The 15,004-nt window shown below is 53.6% G+C and overlaps 6 protein-coding genes across 6 annotated transcripts; 3 read left to right on the top strand and 3 right to left on the bottom strand.

Annotated features, from left to right (window-relative positions):
• Window positions 1-31: 31 nt before the first annotated feature.
• BO86DRAFT_454250 (TMEM165/GDT1 family protein) lies at window positions 32-2,314 on the top strand. Its single transcript, XM_025677048.1, has 3 exons — window positions 32-978; window positions 1,044-1,926; window positions 1,986-2,314. The coding sequence occupies exons 1-3, from the start codon at window positions 397-399 to the stop codon at window positions 2,051-2,053; spliced, it is 1,533 nt and encodes a 510-aa protein (XP_025530645.1). The 5' UTR covers window positions 32-396; the 3' UTR covers window positions 2,054-2,314.
• Window positions 2,315-3,720: 1,406 nt separating this feature from the next.
• BO86DRAFT_454249 (uncharacterized protein) lies at window positions 3,721-7,764 on the top strand. The gene is made up of 4 exons (XM_025677047.1): window positions 3,721-4,228; window positions 4,425-6,225; window positions 6,276-7,382; window positions 7,436-7,764. The coding sequence occupies exons 1-4, from the start codon at window positions 3,955-3,957 to the stop codon at window positions 7,512-7,514; spliced, it is 3,261 nt and encodes a 1,086-aa protein (XP_025530644.1). The 5' UTR covers window positions 3,721-3,954; the 3' UTR covers window positions 7,515-7,764.
• Window positions 7,513-8,396, bottom strand: BO86DRAFT_230162 (uncharacterized protein). Its single transcript, XM_025666997.1, has 2 exons — window positions 7,851-8,396; window positions 7,513-7,655 (listed from the first exon to the last, which is right to left on the bottom strand). Exons 1-2 carry the CDS (start codon window positions 8,198-8,200, stop codon window positions 7,601-7,603), a joined length of 405 nt encoding a protein of 134 aa, XP_025530643.1. The 5' UTR covers window positions 8,201-8,396; the 3' UTR covers window positions 7,513-7,600.
• On the bottom strand, window positions 8,380-9,315 carry BO86DRAFT_230156 (carbohydrate binding domain protein). Its single transcript, XM_025666996.1, has 2 exons — window positions 9,075-9,315; window positions 8,380-8,917 (listed from the first exon to the last, which is right to left on the bottom strand). Exons 1-2 carry the CDS (start codon window positions 9,203-9,205, stop codon window positions 8,560-8,562), a joined length of 489 nt encoding a protein of 162 aa, XP_025530642.1. The 5' UTR covers window positions 9,206-9,315; the 3' UTR covers window positions 8,380-8,559.
• Window positions 9,316-10,357: 1,042 nt separating this feature from the next.
• On the bottom strand, window positions 10,358-11,332 carry BO86DRAFT_230059 (WSC domain-containing protein). The gene is made up of 2 exons (XM_025666993.1): window positions 10,942-11,332; window positions 10,358-10,885 (listed from the first exon to the last, which is right to left on the bottom strand). Exons 1-2 carry the CDS (start codon window positions 11,228-11,230, stop codon window positions 10,428-10,430), a joined length of 747 nt encoding a protein of 248 aa, XP_025530641.1. The 5' UTR covers window positions 11,231-11,332; the 3' UTR covers window positions 10,358-10,427.
• A 1,337-nt stretch (window positions 11,333-12,669) lies between these two features.
• cps1 (Gly-Xaa carboxypeptidase) lies at window positions 12,670-14,971 on the top strand. The gene is made up of 3 exons (XM_025666994.1): window positions 12,670-13,347; window positions 13,411-14,747; window positions 14,864-14,971. The coding sequence occupies exons 1-3, from the start codon at window positions 13,013-13,015 to the stop codon at window positions 14,923-14,925; spliced, it is 1,734 nt and encodes a 577-aa protein (XP_025530640.1). The 5' UTR covers window positions 12,670-13,012; the 3' UTR covers window positions 14,926-14,971.
• The last annotated feature ends 33 nt before the right edge of the window (window positions 14,972-15,004 follow it).

The raw sequence follows: 15,004 nt of genomic DNA, 5'->3' as shown, positions 1-15,004 counted from the left end.
GGAAACACACTGCAGCCAGCCCAGGCTCCATCGGGTCTTTCGCTCTCGCTCCTCTCTTTTGATTCTCCTGCATCCCAGCCCCTCGGTCTCTTCCTTCTTCCTTCTTCCTTCTTCCTTCTTTTTATTTCTTGGTCTCTTTGATATTGATTTTCTGTCGTTCAGTCGACGCCGTCTACCGGAATCGCCGTCGATTTCAGCATAATTGGTTGCCTCATTCGCGTTCCCTCTCATTCCCCGCGTCAGAGTTGCTCTCGTGGCTTGAGTAACAAACCATTGTCTCTAGATTTGATTCTTCTTTTACGGCCGGATCACTTAATGCGTGCTCAATTCTAGCTGCGGTCATTGTATCACTAATTTTTTCGATCGACATCTCTTTCGCGGCCGAAGCTTTGCATCATGAAGGTCCACCATCTGTCTTCGCTTCTTCTTCTTTTCCCCGCACTCTCGGTCGCCGTCGCCGATTCAACATCAGCCAGTGGGAGCCTGCAGGATGCATCCACCGCCAACGCTATTGATATAGATGCACTTGCTGCCCCCAAGGTTGCTTCTAAAGGGACGCTGGACGCCCCCATCGACGGCAAGGATGGCCGGCCTCACGCCGGTCCATGGGTGGAAACAAGCGCCGAGCGGGATCGCAAAAAGTCAGGCTCGAGCGTGTCAATGGACGACGTGACCGTGGCCGATTATAAAGCGACGGAACAACTTGGGCCTGACGGCAAGCCGATCCCGTATTCAAATGACGGCGTGATGGACGACCCTCATCGGACGGGTCCGAAAGAAGGAACTCGAGGAACAGAGGGCGGCGTCACGGAGAAGATGAGGGAGAATCCGTTTCCCGGCGAGAAGACGCCGGATAGTCCCAAGGAAGCTCCGCCGTTGCCGCACAGCGAGCAGCAGAAGCTGCCCGCGCAAAATGAGGCCACTGAGGCGAAGGACCCCAAGAGCTTTACTGCAGATTCGAGCCTGGGTCGACTCGAGGTAAGCGGGGATGCTGGTATGACCCTCAATTGAAAAGGGGCAAATGCGCTAACGCTGATTCAAAGAAACCCGCCGACTTGCCTGAGAAGCCCCATGACATCCCACCTCCCAAGTCGCCCGCGACGGTGAAAGAGAGCCCGCTCGGTCTGGACAAGGATGGTCACCTTCAACCACAATCCGGAGATATTCAGGAGGAAACCGCGTTCCATTCGCTGCTGTTCTCGTTTACCATGATCGTGGTTTCGGAGATCGGCGATAAAACATTCTTGGTGGCCGCCCTCATGGCGATGCGCCACCCGCGCCTGCTCGTTTTCTCCGCGGCATTTGGCGCGCTGATGATCATGACGGTCCTTTCGGCTGTCCTGGGTCACGCCGTGCCCTCGTTGATTCCCAAGTCTCTTACCAAGCTTCTGGCAGCGGTCCTCTTCTTCGTGTTCGGACTCAAGATGCTGAAGGAGGGTCGTGAGATGTCCCCCGATGAGGGTGTTGGCGAGGAAATGAAGGAGGTTGAGATGGAACTGGAAGAGAAGGAGCAGCAACAGATGCGCATGAACCGCCGTCGCTCTTCCGTGACTCTTCACGCCTTGGAGGCCGGCCGCGTGGGCCGGCGCAAGTCCCGTTCATCTGGCAACCGCCTCCCTTCGCCTCCGGAGAGTGTCTCATCTTCTTCTTCGCGTGGATCGTCACCTTCCCCCAACCGCTGGGGCGATCTTCTCACTGGCATGAACAACCTCTTCTCGCTTCTTCTTAGCCCCGCCTGGGTGCAAACCTTTGTGATGACCTTTTTGGGTGAATGGGGCGACCGTAGCCAGATCGCCACCATCGCCATGGCTGCGGGTCAGGACTACTGGTGGGTCACCGTCGGCGCTATCACCGGCCATGGACTCTGCACTGCTGCGGCAGTGATTGGAGGAAGTGCCATTGCTGGCAAGGTCAGCATGCGTGTTGGTAAGTTCTTCTGTCTCTCTTGTTTTGTCGGGTTTAACGGCATGCTAACCTGTCGACAGTCACCCTGGGAGGTGCCACTGCATTCTTGGTTTTTGGCGTCATCTACCTTATCGAAGCGCTTTACTAAGACATTCGTCTTCCTTTCTTCCCTTTGAGCCTTGCTCTTTCGTGGCATGCTGGGTCCCTTGGTACGCATATACTTGATAATGCATGCATGTTTTCTCTTAGCCTGTCTGGCATGTTTTAATAAAAGATGATGGCTGTCAAAATCCATCTTCAGATGGATGGCATCTACGGCGTTGATTTATGAGAGCTGGTGCCGGCTGAAATTTACCTGGATTTAGAATGAGTTGCATTTCAATCTCATCTTGCTCTACCAGCAATCACCTCTTACTTCACAACTCAGCTAAGTAATTTTGTCTCAAGTACCCCGTAGTCCGTTCCAGAATAGTTCACTCATAACCTCACACCCAGTCTCATTCATTAGTCCCTCTACTTCATGATGAATTTAGCCCTCTTTAATGATAAAGTTGCACTGGCTCCATGTGAGAATCGTTGGAAAGTAATGACTGAACACACAATTAGAATGGGGATACCGTGGTGAAGGCGGCGAAATCAGCAGACTCGATCTATACGGAAATGGAACTAACAAGCATTCCAAATAGACGCATTTTCTCGAAAATTGTAAACAGGAGTTTTCTGTTCTTGTTATTATGATGTTGTAGGCTCCAATATATGCTTCGGGGGCGGTTGCTCCTTCAGGAAAACTCCGAGAGCGAAGTCATTCGAGTCTGAGTTGCCTATGATGTTGGTTGTTGGACGTGGCCGAGACTTTGGAACAAAACCCACAGGCATTCAAAAAGACGCAGTTTCTCGAAAACTGTAAACAAGGATTTCCAGATTCTTGGTAAGTTGGTACCCTAGACTCCGAGGTATACCACAGGACCCTCTGTGCCTTCAGGAAAACTCGTTGGGTGAAATTATTCGAGGCTGAGCCTCCGAGGATGCTGGTTGTTGCACGGTTGGGCGCGGCCGAGACAAAACTTATAGTGTTAAACGCGACGCAAATTCTCAGGAACTAAAAACAGGATTTTTCTTAATCTTGGTAGTATGGTGCAGGAGGCATTACTCTATACGCCAATGTTATTTGCAAGTCTGGGAGAACGCACAGGGTGAAGTTACTATTGGTTGAGTCTCCTAAAAAGCTGGCTGTTGCATAGATGAACACGCCCGCGACTCCTGCTGTTGCTGTGATATGTCTTCTGCTGTGCAAGTTTCATACACAGGAACTTCCTCAAGATCAAGGCAGTAGTATACGAGAGGCTGAGCTATGCTATGAGACTCTTGCAGCTTCAGAAAATCCCTGGGGGCCGAGTAAATACAGCATGAAGTGTGCCTGGTTTCATTGGCTCTGATTCAGATTATCAGAGTTGCCAGCGCTGCTTTGTCTCAGCAGTGTGGCTTTCCTTCCATAGCAAGCTAAATCTTCGGATTATTGTACTCTGTATACAGACCAGCACCTCACTTCATGCGGTAGCCTTCCATTACCTCGAGGCAACTCTGACTTCCCAAAGAGGAATAAATGTCCAACGGTCGTAGAAACCCGAAGTTAGGGTTGACATAAGGGTTTACATTAGGGTTTCCCAATCTGGCTCACCGCCTTTATTTTGCCGCTGATATAAGCCACTTACATAAGCATTTACCCTACTTAGTGCAACCGCTTACCCCAAGTCTGTCCTATGGGCGTTTGGCACAATCCAAGTCCTTTCCATTTCTCCGCTTCGGCCGTGCCCCCCGTCCTCTCCCAGCCATCGACCACCTCTCTTCATCACAACAACCATCGGTGGTGGGGTGAAGCACTCGTCTTGCATCTCAGTTTTCTACTTCCTTTCGCTGCAAGGGGGATTTAGTAGGGAAATACACTTACATCTTCCCGTTCCCGCCTGACCGCCTTCCTGTTTACACAGGGCACTCTCTCTCTCTTGTTATTTGCGTTGTGTTGTGGCCATTGTTTTGGGATCGATTTCTATGGCGCGGTCGCGGTCGGGCCAGGTGGAAGCACCACCTTCCACCCCTTCGTACTCTTCATCCCTGCCGCTGATGAAGGAAGGGTCGAATGGACATGGGTCGAGCTCCGGTGCTTTTGGTCAAGTTCTCAGGAAAACAACAAGTCCCGTGACTCGGCGAGTGACCAGGAGTCAGAGTCGGGAGCATCGTCGACCGCTGGTTGATGATGATGAGGACGCGAATCATCATCTGGTTGATGATGCGGCTGTCTCGGGCAGAAAGGGGCATGCGACCGGTGAGTGAATGGCTTTTTATTCACTTCTCTTCATCTTTCTCTGTATTCTAAAGTAGAGGGTGTGTGGTTGTTCTTGTTGTTGCATACAGTCGGTTGTCTTCGTTTGTCGTATTCATGCTGGCTCTCCTTTGTTCTGCCTTGGGTCTGTCCCGGACCTCCTGCTTGATCTTCGAGCTCACGTTCTTTTCCCTGTCAGCCCTTGATGTTGTCGCCGAGGAATCCCCTCAAAAGTCGTCGCCCCTGAAGCCGATGGCTTCGCGGCCTGGGAATGAGAATCAGGCTATCCCTGAGACACCAGAAGATGAGATCAATATTTCCGGGACCACTATCTTACCCTCGGAGCCGGACTTGGACCTTGATCCGGGAAAGATGATTGAGGTGTTCCCCAAGTTGTGGGATGCGGCCGAGGACATGCTGGAGTTCTCGGTGCCCAGCCCTTTCGAATTGCTCGAGTTTACCAAGTTGCTTCAGAAGCTGAATGATTCCCAAAGTTTGGAAAGCTGGCGGCTGGCTCGACAAACCTCCAACCTCCGACAGGAAGCTAAGTACTTCGGAAGTCAGCCGTACATTGACGTCGAGCTGGTTGATGACATTTTCAGATCATCGGCAACAGTGGCTGAGAAGCTACATGAGATTGAGGGCCAGTGGGATCCAGCGCCAGCCTTGCAAAAAGCTAATTGTGCGCGGTTTGTCCTCGAGGTTCTCTTGTGCGAACCCGAATCAACTTCATCTGTGAAGCAGGCGATCCGGATCCTTGACAGCATATTTCCTTTGCCTTTCACAACCAGGCTCGTACCAGCGGGCCAGAAAAGATCTGCGGGCGATAGTTCGTTGGAAAAGGAGACTTTTGATCTCGCTCTAGAACTGCGTACCCAGTACACGATCATGCAGCTGGAGGAGAAGTCTCAGCACGATCCGGATTTTGAGCCTTCCAGAGTGCTGGAAGAGGGCTTTTGCATTGAGCTGGCGAACGAAGAGGGATTAGTTCTCCGAGGCTTCGAAACTGAGGCGCTGAGGGGTCCTAACGGAGAAATCCCACCAGGGCTCGAAGCTGAGGTGGCGTATCGCTACCAGGAAATGGAGGCTCTTTGCCTGGTGGAAGACACCATCGACATTGAGGGGCTCAAAAAAAATTACGGATGGCGGAAGTTCGTCCTACGCGCTGCCCAATGGGTCTGTAAACGGACCGACGAGATCAATGCCGATATGCGACGACCGTTACAAACTTATAAGGATGTCAAAAAGGCGTTCTTTGCCAGACCTAAGACGCGCTATAGTCTGGGCAGCACGTTTTCTTCGACCCCTAGGACGCGAAATTCAGTAACGCCGTCAACCGCCCGGCATCCGACGCAGTCTATTCCAGGAACTGCCACGACATCGGGATATGCTGCTGTTACGCCCTCGCTGGCTCGTAACGGCCCGCGGAATATCCCTGGCAGTGTGGTCTCGGCGCGAAGTTCTCGGTATAGTGCCACTCCTTCCAGCCTCCGGAATGAGTACCATACCATACCCGAAACTCAACCGGTGGGAAGAAATTCTCATTGGGGGTCTGGGGAGTCTGCAAGTCCCGAGGCCCGCAGATCGATGCAGTTAGAATCTCCTGTTAGACCGTCTGCAAGATCCCTGCAGAGGACTACTAGATCTCCTGCCGAGCACGATCTAAGTCGGACCCTCGTAAGCCCAGAGGCTCAGAGACAAATGCAGCCGGAGTCACCTACACCACTATCTGGAAGTATGCAGCAGGCTGAAGAAGTGAATGGCTCTGATACGCCGCGCATCGAACAGCAAGCCAGAGGGTCGGAAAGAGCTACCTCAAAATCTGCCGAGCCTGCTAGGTCTCCAGCACGCGCAGAGCCCGTGCCTGCCGTTACTAGACCGGAGAAAAGTGCCAGTAATACTGTCGAAACAACCCGGGCTAGCAACAAGATTCCGCCAAACGTTTTCAAGAAGCCTCCTCCTGTAGACCGAGAAGGGAGGAAGTCCCTCAAAGCCAAGCCGTAAGTCTTCCTCCTGATGTTTGTGCTGTCCTTATTCTAACGTCCAGAAGAACGTTCCTAAATCAAACCGCCGTGGATCGATTGCAGCAACGACAACAGCAGCTCAGCGCTGGCACCGAAATTCCCGGAGTCTCCCGACAGACGGAGCCTCTTCCATCAAACGACCGTTCCGAAAGGCAGCAGTTCACCTCAGACACAAGTCCTGAAAATCGCCAGGTAGAGCGCCCGAGGGCAAACACACAGAAACCGGCCCCCGAGGGACCGTCCGAAATCCCAGCATCGCCCGATATGACGTCGACATTTATTCAAGACGAGGTCGAAATCGAGGTGACTAATGGCCAACTAGACATTGGTGATCCTGGGGAGTCTCAGTTGGAGAGATCCCATAGTCCTTCGTTTGTTCGCAATTCCCGCCCATCGTCCCTTCGAGAGGAGGCATTGCAGCAATCCAGGCACGGTTTAGCAAAAGACACGAACAACGATGTCAGTCAGGTATCAAACGTGTCTCACGAGGGACCCCCACGGTCTACGGCTGCGCCTCGAGACTCACGTGCTCTGTTCATTGACCGGCAGACTAATGCCGCACGCGTGTCCCCCATCAGTCAGGGACTGGATCCTCGAAGCGTCGAGCGTCGGCGCAACGAGACATCGCGCAAGCGTGGGCGTGAAGCCGATGAGGTTCCTGAAAGCGATGATGAGTTCGAGCACGACGACCGCGAGGTATCAGTAGAGCGGCAACGGGCCAGAAAGCCGATCCAGCCACGCAGTAAGCGCGCTCGACTGGAAAGTCAAACGGAAAATGCGACGGAGAGCTCGGGCAATCACGCTCAAGATAGACACGCTACTCCACTTAGAAGGTCGACTCGACCCGCTCAAACGGTCTCGCCAAATTCACCATCCGCCTCGGCCCCTTCCACTCAAAAAAACAAACCAGACAGGCGGCCTACGATACGCTGGGAGCCTGGGCAATCAGAGCGACTAGAGAGGCTTATTAACCAGCATGGACGCACCTGTTTCAGGGGCACCATGTTTCACTGGGAAAAAATCAGAGAACATGACAGGATCGAGCCGAAGCAGCCAGGTGAAAAAAGGTTCACTAACAAAAGTACGGGGCAGGTCAAAGACAGAGCACGGAATATAAAGACTTCCTACATAAAGTACGCGAAGCCACTCAGTCGCTTGTTAGTGTTCATGGGCTAATAGCGCACAGGAATGACAAACCACTTTCCCCTGCCTGGAACGGCGTCACCGTCAGTGCATCAGTTTATGATCAAATAAAGCAGCGGTAGGACTTTGGCTTAAATAACATTAAGCCGTTGAGATGCTGTAGCCTTTGGTCTAGCCTAGGCAGTCGTCTGGCAGTGTGAATTATGTTTTACGATGAATCTCTTCTACCGTTTCGGTGTCTCTTATCTTTTCGGGTCTGGTTACTGTGGTGAGCGAATCAGCAGGGTTCGTCAAAGTTGTAATACGACTAGCCTTTTGGGCATTGGAGACTATGTCGTTCTAATCTTCTACTGGCCTTGTATGGCAGCGCGCATACCAATCTTCTTTCTGATCTTTGACTAGTAGTCTTCGCACATCGGGTAGCATATTTTGAGGACAATACAGGTGGACAAACGTACCACGACGTGTCATATGCTGCGGCGTGGTCACTCTCGTGGCTCTGCCTATAGACGACTACTGGTTTCCTTCTGCGCCGATTCAAAGGCCTCTGTCCGAGTAGATCACATCCCTTGCTGTATGCCGTGAGTGTAAAGGTAGTCTGCAGGGGTGTTCCGATTGTAATTCTTTGTGTGGGTGGAGAATCGAGGCTAGTGGTTAGGGAGTCGGGATTAGAATTGAATCGGACTTGTTTGAGAGTGGGATTGGGGCTGTTTTGATGAGGAGCAGGGTTGGGTTTGATTGTGATATCACTGAATATTTGGGCCTTTCGTTTTGTTGTTTGGCTGGAGGGATGGAGGTTTGTTCGCATTCATAGAGTGTACCGGATGTATAGTATAGTAATATAGTGCCTCTGTATGCTCACCACCATGCAAGCATCCATCTCCCATGCTTCCTTCCAATCGGCACGTCATTGAACGCAACAGGAGCACAACCCCCCCCTCTCCCTCAGGTTGTTCTTGTGACTCTCACAGAAATCATTGCACCACCCGCTAGTCATGTTCATCGCATTAAATCCTATCTCCCCTCAGCCCAAAGCATCCCCTGAACAACCCAGGATACAATCCACCCATCCCTCCCACCCCTCCCAACCAAACCCCCATCCCACTATAGCATAGCATAGCATAGCATAGCATAGCATAGTATCCGAAACCCCCAAGAACAAGAAAATCAAACACACCCCTCTGCGGCCCCAAAAACCACCTCATCGACCAACACATCCCAAACATACGAACTGCCCGGCGACGTACACGACCCCGTCAGCGTCAACACGTCCTCCGCCCGCCGGCCCGTGCGCTGATACGACCCGCGCACCGTCGTCCACTCGCCCGTCGGCAGCAGCTGCTGCGAGACGATCGCCCCCGTCGTCGCGTTCGCCCCGACGTACGCGTCCACGAAGCAGTATTCCACCCCCGAGGGCCCCGGGATCTGGATCTGCGCCGAGAAGTCGTACACCGTGCCGCGCTGCAGGCCTGTTAGGGTCTGCGCGATCGAGTGCCCGCGGTTGCCGTAGTCGGTTTTGAGGTCGCTTTCTTCGCGTTAGTATTGCATGTAAAGATTGGGGGTAGAGGTGGGGGTTCGTGTGGGGGGGGGGGGGGGGGGGGGGGGGGGGGGGGGGGGGGGGGGGGATAGGGCAGGGCAGGACAGGGTAAGATGCCAAAGGGTTAATAGGGAAGGGGGCGTACAGGTAATACTCGCCATCGTAGGCGGCGGTCGCGTTCGTGACGGTGGCGATGTTCACGTTGGGGACGGTGGTGAACCACGGCGAGAGGGTGCCGGTTTCAAAGGAGGGGTTGGTGAGGAGGTTGCACGACATCTTTTGTTCTGTGATATTTTGTTGTGCTTGAGTCTGGAGATGCTCTTTTGGAGGACGGTGGTGGTGGTGGTGGTGGTGGTGGTGGTGGTTGTTCTTGTTGTTGCTGTCTCGAGCAGACGGCGAGTTCTTATACTCCCGTCGACATTCTAAGTTACCCCCAAGCACTTAAAAGGACTGTAGGTACCGTACTTCCGGGGTCCTTCAGCCTCTATCCACCCCACAAGACCCTGGTTATTCTCTCCCACCGGATCGAGCGGGAACCCGGCTGTCCGGGACGCCTGAAATGTTCTATTTTCGGGGAGCACTGCAGTCTACATACACTCTAGTGACTCTACAGAGCACTCGAGTACTTACTGGACTGGACTGTACCTCGAGATCGGGCTACTCCACCACGTCCTCGTATTTCGGCTCCCTTCATTGGTCATGTTTAAGGGGTCGAGGGGGGAACGCTTCGTCGCGACGGTTTACTGCAAACTGCTACCGTTCCATGGCGAAGCTTGGTTTTTCCCTTTCTTCGTGGATACCGGGTAGACATGACATTGTCTGATTCTTGGTTCCGATGGGGCACCGGTGCTTGATTAGTAGGTTGCATTCGCGTTGGCATCAGGGTATAACCGACAATTACTAGGACCTATGAATAGATGGTGTGGTCTGAGCACTCCCTCTCATGACTGCATTGTTGCTCCATCTGCTCTACCCATGCGTTGACGATCGTCTTTCCATGGTTGCACCCGCTAACTATACTTCAGGCTGAATGCCCCATGAGCCCTCGTGGCAAATCTACCGACTTAACCACCAGATTTGTCATGCGTGGCTTTCCTCGGGCTTCGACATGCCAGATGATGCGTAATCTCAATCGTACTAATCTCTTGTTGGTTCTCTGAAATAGAAAAACGAAGCGAACGCACATTCAGATTAGTGATGCTAGCATTTGTCCGTCGCTCACTTGGACCGAGCAAGCATATGATCATGGAAGGATCACCTCACCTCCCAGCTTCTATTTTTGTGTTTTCCTATTTTTATAAATTTTCTGCTAATTACATGGGAGACTGCAGTGAGCATTGCAATGAGTGTCCGCGGTAACGATAGTAAGTACAGGCGAACCGACCAGCGGTTCTTCTCGAATGTCAATCAAGGGTATTGTAAAAGCTTTACACTGAAGAGAGTATTCACTGCCATCCGTGCCGGCCGTTGCCATCGCCCGTCATCATGCGAAATGTCGTTAATAAAGCAAGGTGCCAAGGATCAAGACTAGCAAGCCACCGACCAGCGACCCCTGGCCCGCACCCGCGTCCAAGGCCGCAGCAGCGCCTACGCTGGCCGAGGGGCTTGCAGATGCGCTTGACGAGGCAACAGCGGCCGAAGAAGATGGAGTATTCGACGCAACGATCACGATCGACGCAGCAGTGGCGGTCGCCGAGCCCACCTGCTGCTGTTGCTGCGCAGCAGTCATGGTTGGAGCAGTCAAGATGACGCTTGGAATAGATGTCTTGGCGCTGCCTTCCGCGTCACTGACGACACTACTGGCGAGCGCAATGCCAGTCTCGACCAAGGTTGGGTTGACTTGGATGTTTGCCGCAGATTCCGGCGTGTCCGGTGCGGTCACGATGACAGAGCCGGCATCATCGCGTTTGACGTTGATGGAGTCCGAACTAACACTCCAGGTGTCAGAGCCGCCGCCTGTGTGGACACGGTTAGCTGCTGTGCATGTTGCAGACAAAGTAGAGGAGACATACAAGTATCAGAGGGAAACCCAGCACAGGGCGTGTTGCATTGTGCAGCTGGCACCTCAGACTCCGAAGGGGGTAGTTCATCGCCGCAGTAGCATTGATTTCCGTCGTGCAGAGCGTATACAGTCTGGTTACGCTTGTCGCAGGTTTGTTGGCAGTATCCGAGGGACTGGAATTGATAGGACCCCGCGAGAACTAGCTCGCCGGGTTCACTATAGCAGCCGACAAAAGAAGAGGCAGACGAGAAGGCGGCGAGCGACAGAATCGCGAGATTCCGGATGCTCGTCCGAATCATCTTGTCGGTTGATGGTGTAGAAACAGAACGGAGGCTAGGTAAAGAACGTGTATGAGATTTGGGAAGAAAACTCTGAATTCAAAGAGTGGATGTGCGCTTGACAGGAGGGAGAAAGAAGAAACAGATGGCAAAAGAATGATATGGATGACAGGCAAGGTTCCAATTTTCATGGGCGGAGTCAACCTAAATATGATCCATCTTTAATATGCCAACGGATGGAGACGAACCAACCGACGATGCACACTTTCAAATGGCGAACCAACCCCTTGGGGCAGCATGCAAAAATCGGCGGTTGAAACCCAGCAGAAATGCCGATCTGATGATCGCGCGTACGAACGCCTCTCTTCTGTCCGGATTCCATAATGGTTCGTTAAGCGATCGTCGGCTCCGCGCCGGCAGCGTTTCGGACGATCCCTTGCTGTGTTGAGCCAACTAAGGCTGGTGTTTCATCACTTGTCCTCTGACTCCTCTCAGAAAGGGTTGAACGAGTGATGTAGGGATCAACGCGCTATTGGTTTCTGAGACCACCACGCGATGACTAGCGATTGTCAGTTGGTGGGATTTGTGGGGAGGCGAACCCATGATGGATCCTGGAGTGGGTTTCTCTTAGCTGACCAGAATGGCACAAAATGGGGATGTTCCTGATTGCCGTTTCATCACTCAATGATCAACGCGACAGAATGTCGGTTCCATGGAATCTTAAACGGAAGCATGCCAGATGAGTCGTTGGGCAGGGAAAAGTTCAAGATCTCAAAGGATAAAAAGGTTTCAAGTGAGATCAAGAAGTAGGTACAGTACAGTACTAACAGAGCGAGGGTGGGAAGGACGAAAAGGAAAAGGGAGGACGGCCAAGTCACGGGACCACCATCATCATCATCCTTCCTGTCTGGGCATCTTTTTCGAACTTCCAACCACTGCAGCTCAGCTTCTACTTTACCTTCATCAATCGGCATGTCATTCATCATTCATCTTTCACAACACACCCACGCAATGCAATCAACCCTTTTGTTCTCCGTCAGGGCTGGCTGTTGCTCTTGCAGATTCTCCTGCTGTGCTACTCCTGTCGATCGTCACAAGCTTGACAGCGCCACAATGATGCACTGACACTTTAGTCTCGGCTTCCATCGTCATCATCAAAGGTTAAAAAGAGCCTTCGCTACTGCTCTTCATGCTTTCAATAGATTGCTTTGGCCGGTTTTGCAGACCAACAAGATCACACTACAACTTCTGCTTCACTAAACTCGTAGTTAACTGAAACAGCAGCCGATCCCCCTATCCACTCGACCTGCAGCAAAACTTCATCAGAGCTAACTTGAAAGTGTTTGGTTCGGCAAATCGACAAGAACAATGACTAGCAGTCTGCTTCCCATGATACGTGAGACTGCCAGTCCTTCTTATCACCGATTTCGAGATTCAACCACGCAGGAATAGTGGCTCTGAAGTACCTCACCGCCACTCATGTTACGCCATCGAATGCCACCAAACCTTCGGTTGCTATCGCTTTGCATGAAATGCTTCCTAGTTTCTGGAAAGACTTGCCCTCTCAGGCAATCTCGGCGCGGCCAAATCCGCCTTAGCCGATAGCCGACTTATCGCGCCGGCAGATACAATGAGGGGGCTGCCATCGACGCCTTGATTGCGCAACCCGGCGATAAGATAACTCAATCCATTGCGTTGTGGCTTAAGCTACTTCCCCTCATTTATAATGGATCCAAAATCCTTGCCAATGCGATTGTTCTTCTTCCCTGCGAGTGCTGCTCTGCTGTATCTGAACCATCGCCCATGTATCAGCTACTACCGGTCATTGTAGGGCTGCTAGCCCCTTCCGTTGCGTCTCTCAGCGTTCCTTCGGCGCAGCAGCTCCTCAACTCCTGGTCCTCCGGAGCAAGTAGCGATCTCTGCCCATTGGCGACTAAGATCGAAGCCCCGGATGACGGCTTCTTTTCCTCGGTCAAGTTTGTTACCGACGATGCGGTGAAGTCGCGACAGGTCGACCGTCTGTCGCGAGCAGTCCAAGTCCCAACCGCCATTGATGATTACATGAAAGACCCCTATGATGAGAAATTTGCTCCATTCCTTGAATTCCACGAGCTCTTGCAATCGCTGTTTCCTCTTCTGTAAGTCGGGGGAATCCTCCCCGGCCATGAGCATGAGTGTCTCCTAACGATCGCTTGACACAGCCACTCCCACGCCCGTGTAGATCACGTCAACCGCCTAGGACTAGTCTACACACTCAACGGCACCGACGACAGCCTTAAGCCGATTCTCTTCCTGGCTCACCAGGATGTCGTGCCAATCAACGACGCCGCCGACTGGACCTACCCTCCATTTGCCGGCCACTTCGACGGCGAATGGCTCTGGGGCCGTGGTGCCAGCGACTGCAAGAACGTCCTGATTGGTCTCCTGTCGGCCGTGGAGGACCTGCTAGCCCAAGACTGGCAGCCCACACGCAGCGTTCTCTTCGCCTTCGGCTTCGACGAAGAGTCCCACGGCTTCCTCGGCGCCGGGAATATCTCGGAGTTCCTGCAGAAGAAGTACGGCCCCGACAGCTTCGAATTCATCCTCGACGAAGGCGGCATGGGCCTGGAAACCTTCAGCGACAACAACGACCCCAACAAGCTAGCCAGCGCCACCGATGACGACGACGACGGAGTCATCTACGCGCTCCCCGGCGTCGGCGAGAAGGGCAGCATCGACATCGTGCTCTCCCTCGCCGTGCCCGGCGGCCACAGCTCCGTGCCCCCGCCGCACACGGGCATCGGCATTGTCTCTGAGATCATCTACTCGCTCGAGCGACAGGACCTCTTCATCCCCGTGCTGGACGGGCGGCACCCGTCCCGGCAGAAACTCGAGTGCCAGGTGCGCCACTCGCCCGCGCAGGTCGAGCCGTGGCTGGCGTCGGCCCTCCGCTCTGCGGACCACGTCTCCCTGGCCGAGAGGCTGGCGGAGTCCCGCGGCGACAAGTTCCGCTTCATCCTGCAGACCTCGCAGGCGGCCGACCTCGTCGCGGGCGGCGTCAAGTCCAACGCCCTGCCCGAGAAGATCTCCGCGCTGGTCAACTACCGCGTGGCGCTGCACCAGACCCCGCAGGAGATCCAGCGCCGCGCCGTCGACATCATCGGCCCGATCGCCCGCAAGTACAACCTGAGCGTGACCGCGTTCCCCGCCGACAACCAGGTCGACACCTCCCTCAACAACCACCTGACCCTCACCACCCTCAGCGGCGCCCTCGACCCCGCCCCCGTCAGCCCGACCGACCTCCGCACCGACCCCGTCTGGGCCCGCTTCTCCGGCGTCACTCGCGCCGTCTTCGAGTCCGTCCCCGCCCTCCACGGCAAGACCGTCGTCGTCAGCGGCGACATCATGACCGGCAACACCGACACCCGCTTCTACTGGCCCCTCACCCGCAACATCTACCGCTGGAGTCCCTCCCGCGCCGGGCGGGCCGTGAATATCCACACCGTCGACGAGCGCGTGGGGATCGACGCCCATTTGGAGGCCATCATGTTGTACTATGGTATGTCTGTCCTTGGACGTTGTGGTTTCTTCTCCTCGACGTGGACCTTTGGACCTGTCGGCGTCTATTGCGCGTGTATGAAATGATAAGCTAACTCTTTGATTCCCATTATACAGATCTCATTCGCTCTTTTGATGCTTGGGAAGGTAGTCCGGATGAGGTTTCGGTTGAATTGTGATGGTGAGGCGAGAGACAGGCACCCCGTGCAAGCGCGAGGAAAACAGCATATATACTAGACCCTGGTTTTGGCTCCGTAC

This window comes from Aspergillus japonicus (assembly GCF_003184785.1).
Source record: "Aspergillus japonicus CBS 114.51 unplaced genomic scaffold BO86scaffold_8, whole genome shotgun sequence".
NCBI classification, from domain to species: domain Eukaryota; kingdom Fungi; phylum Ascomycota; class Eurotiomycetes; order Eurotiales; family Aspergillaceae; genus Aspergillus; species Aspergillus japonicus.
The sequence above is the reverse complement of the archived record's forward strand: the minus strand, read 5'-3'. Positions and strand labels throughout refer to the sequence as shown.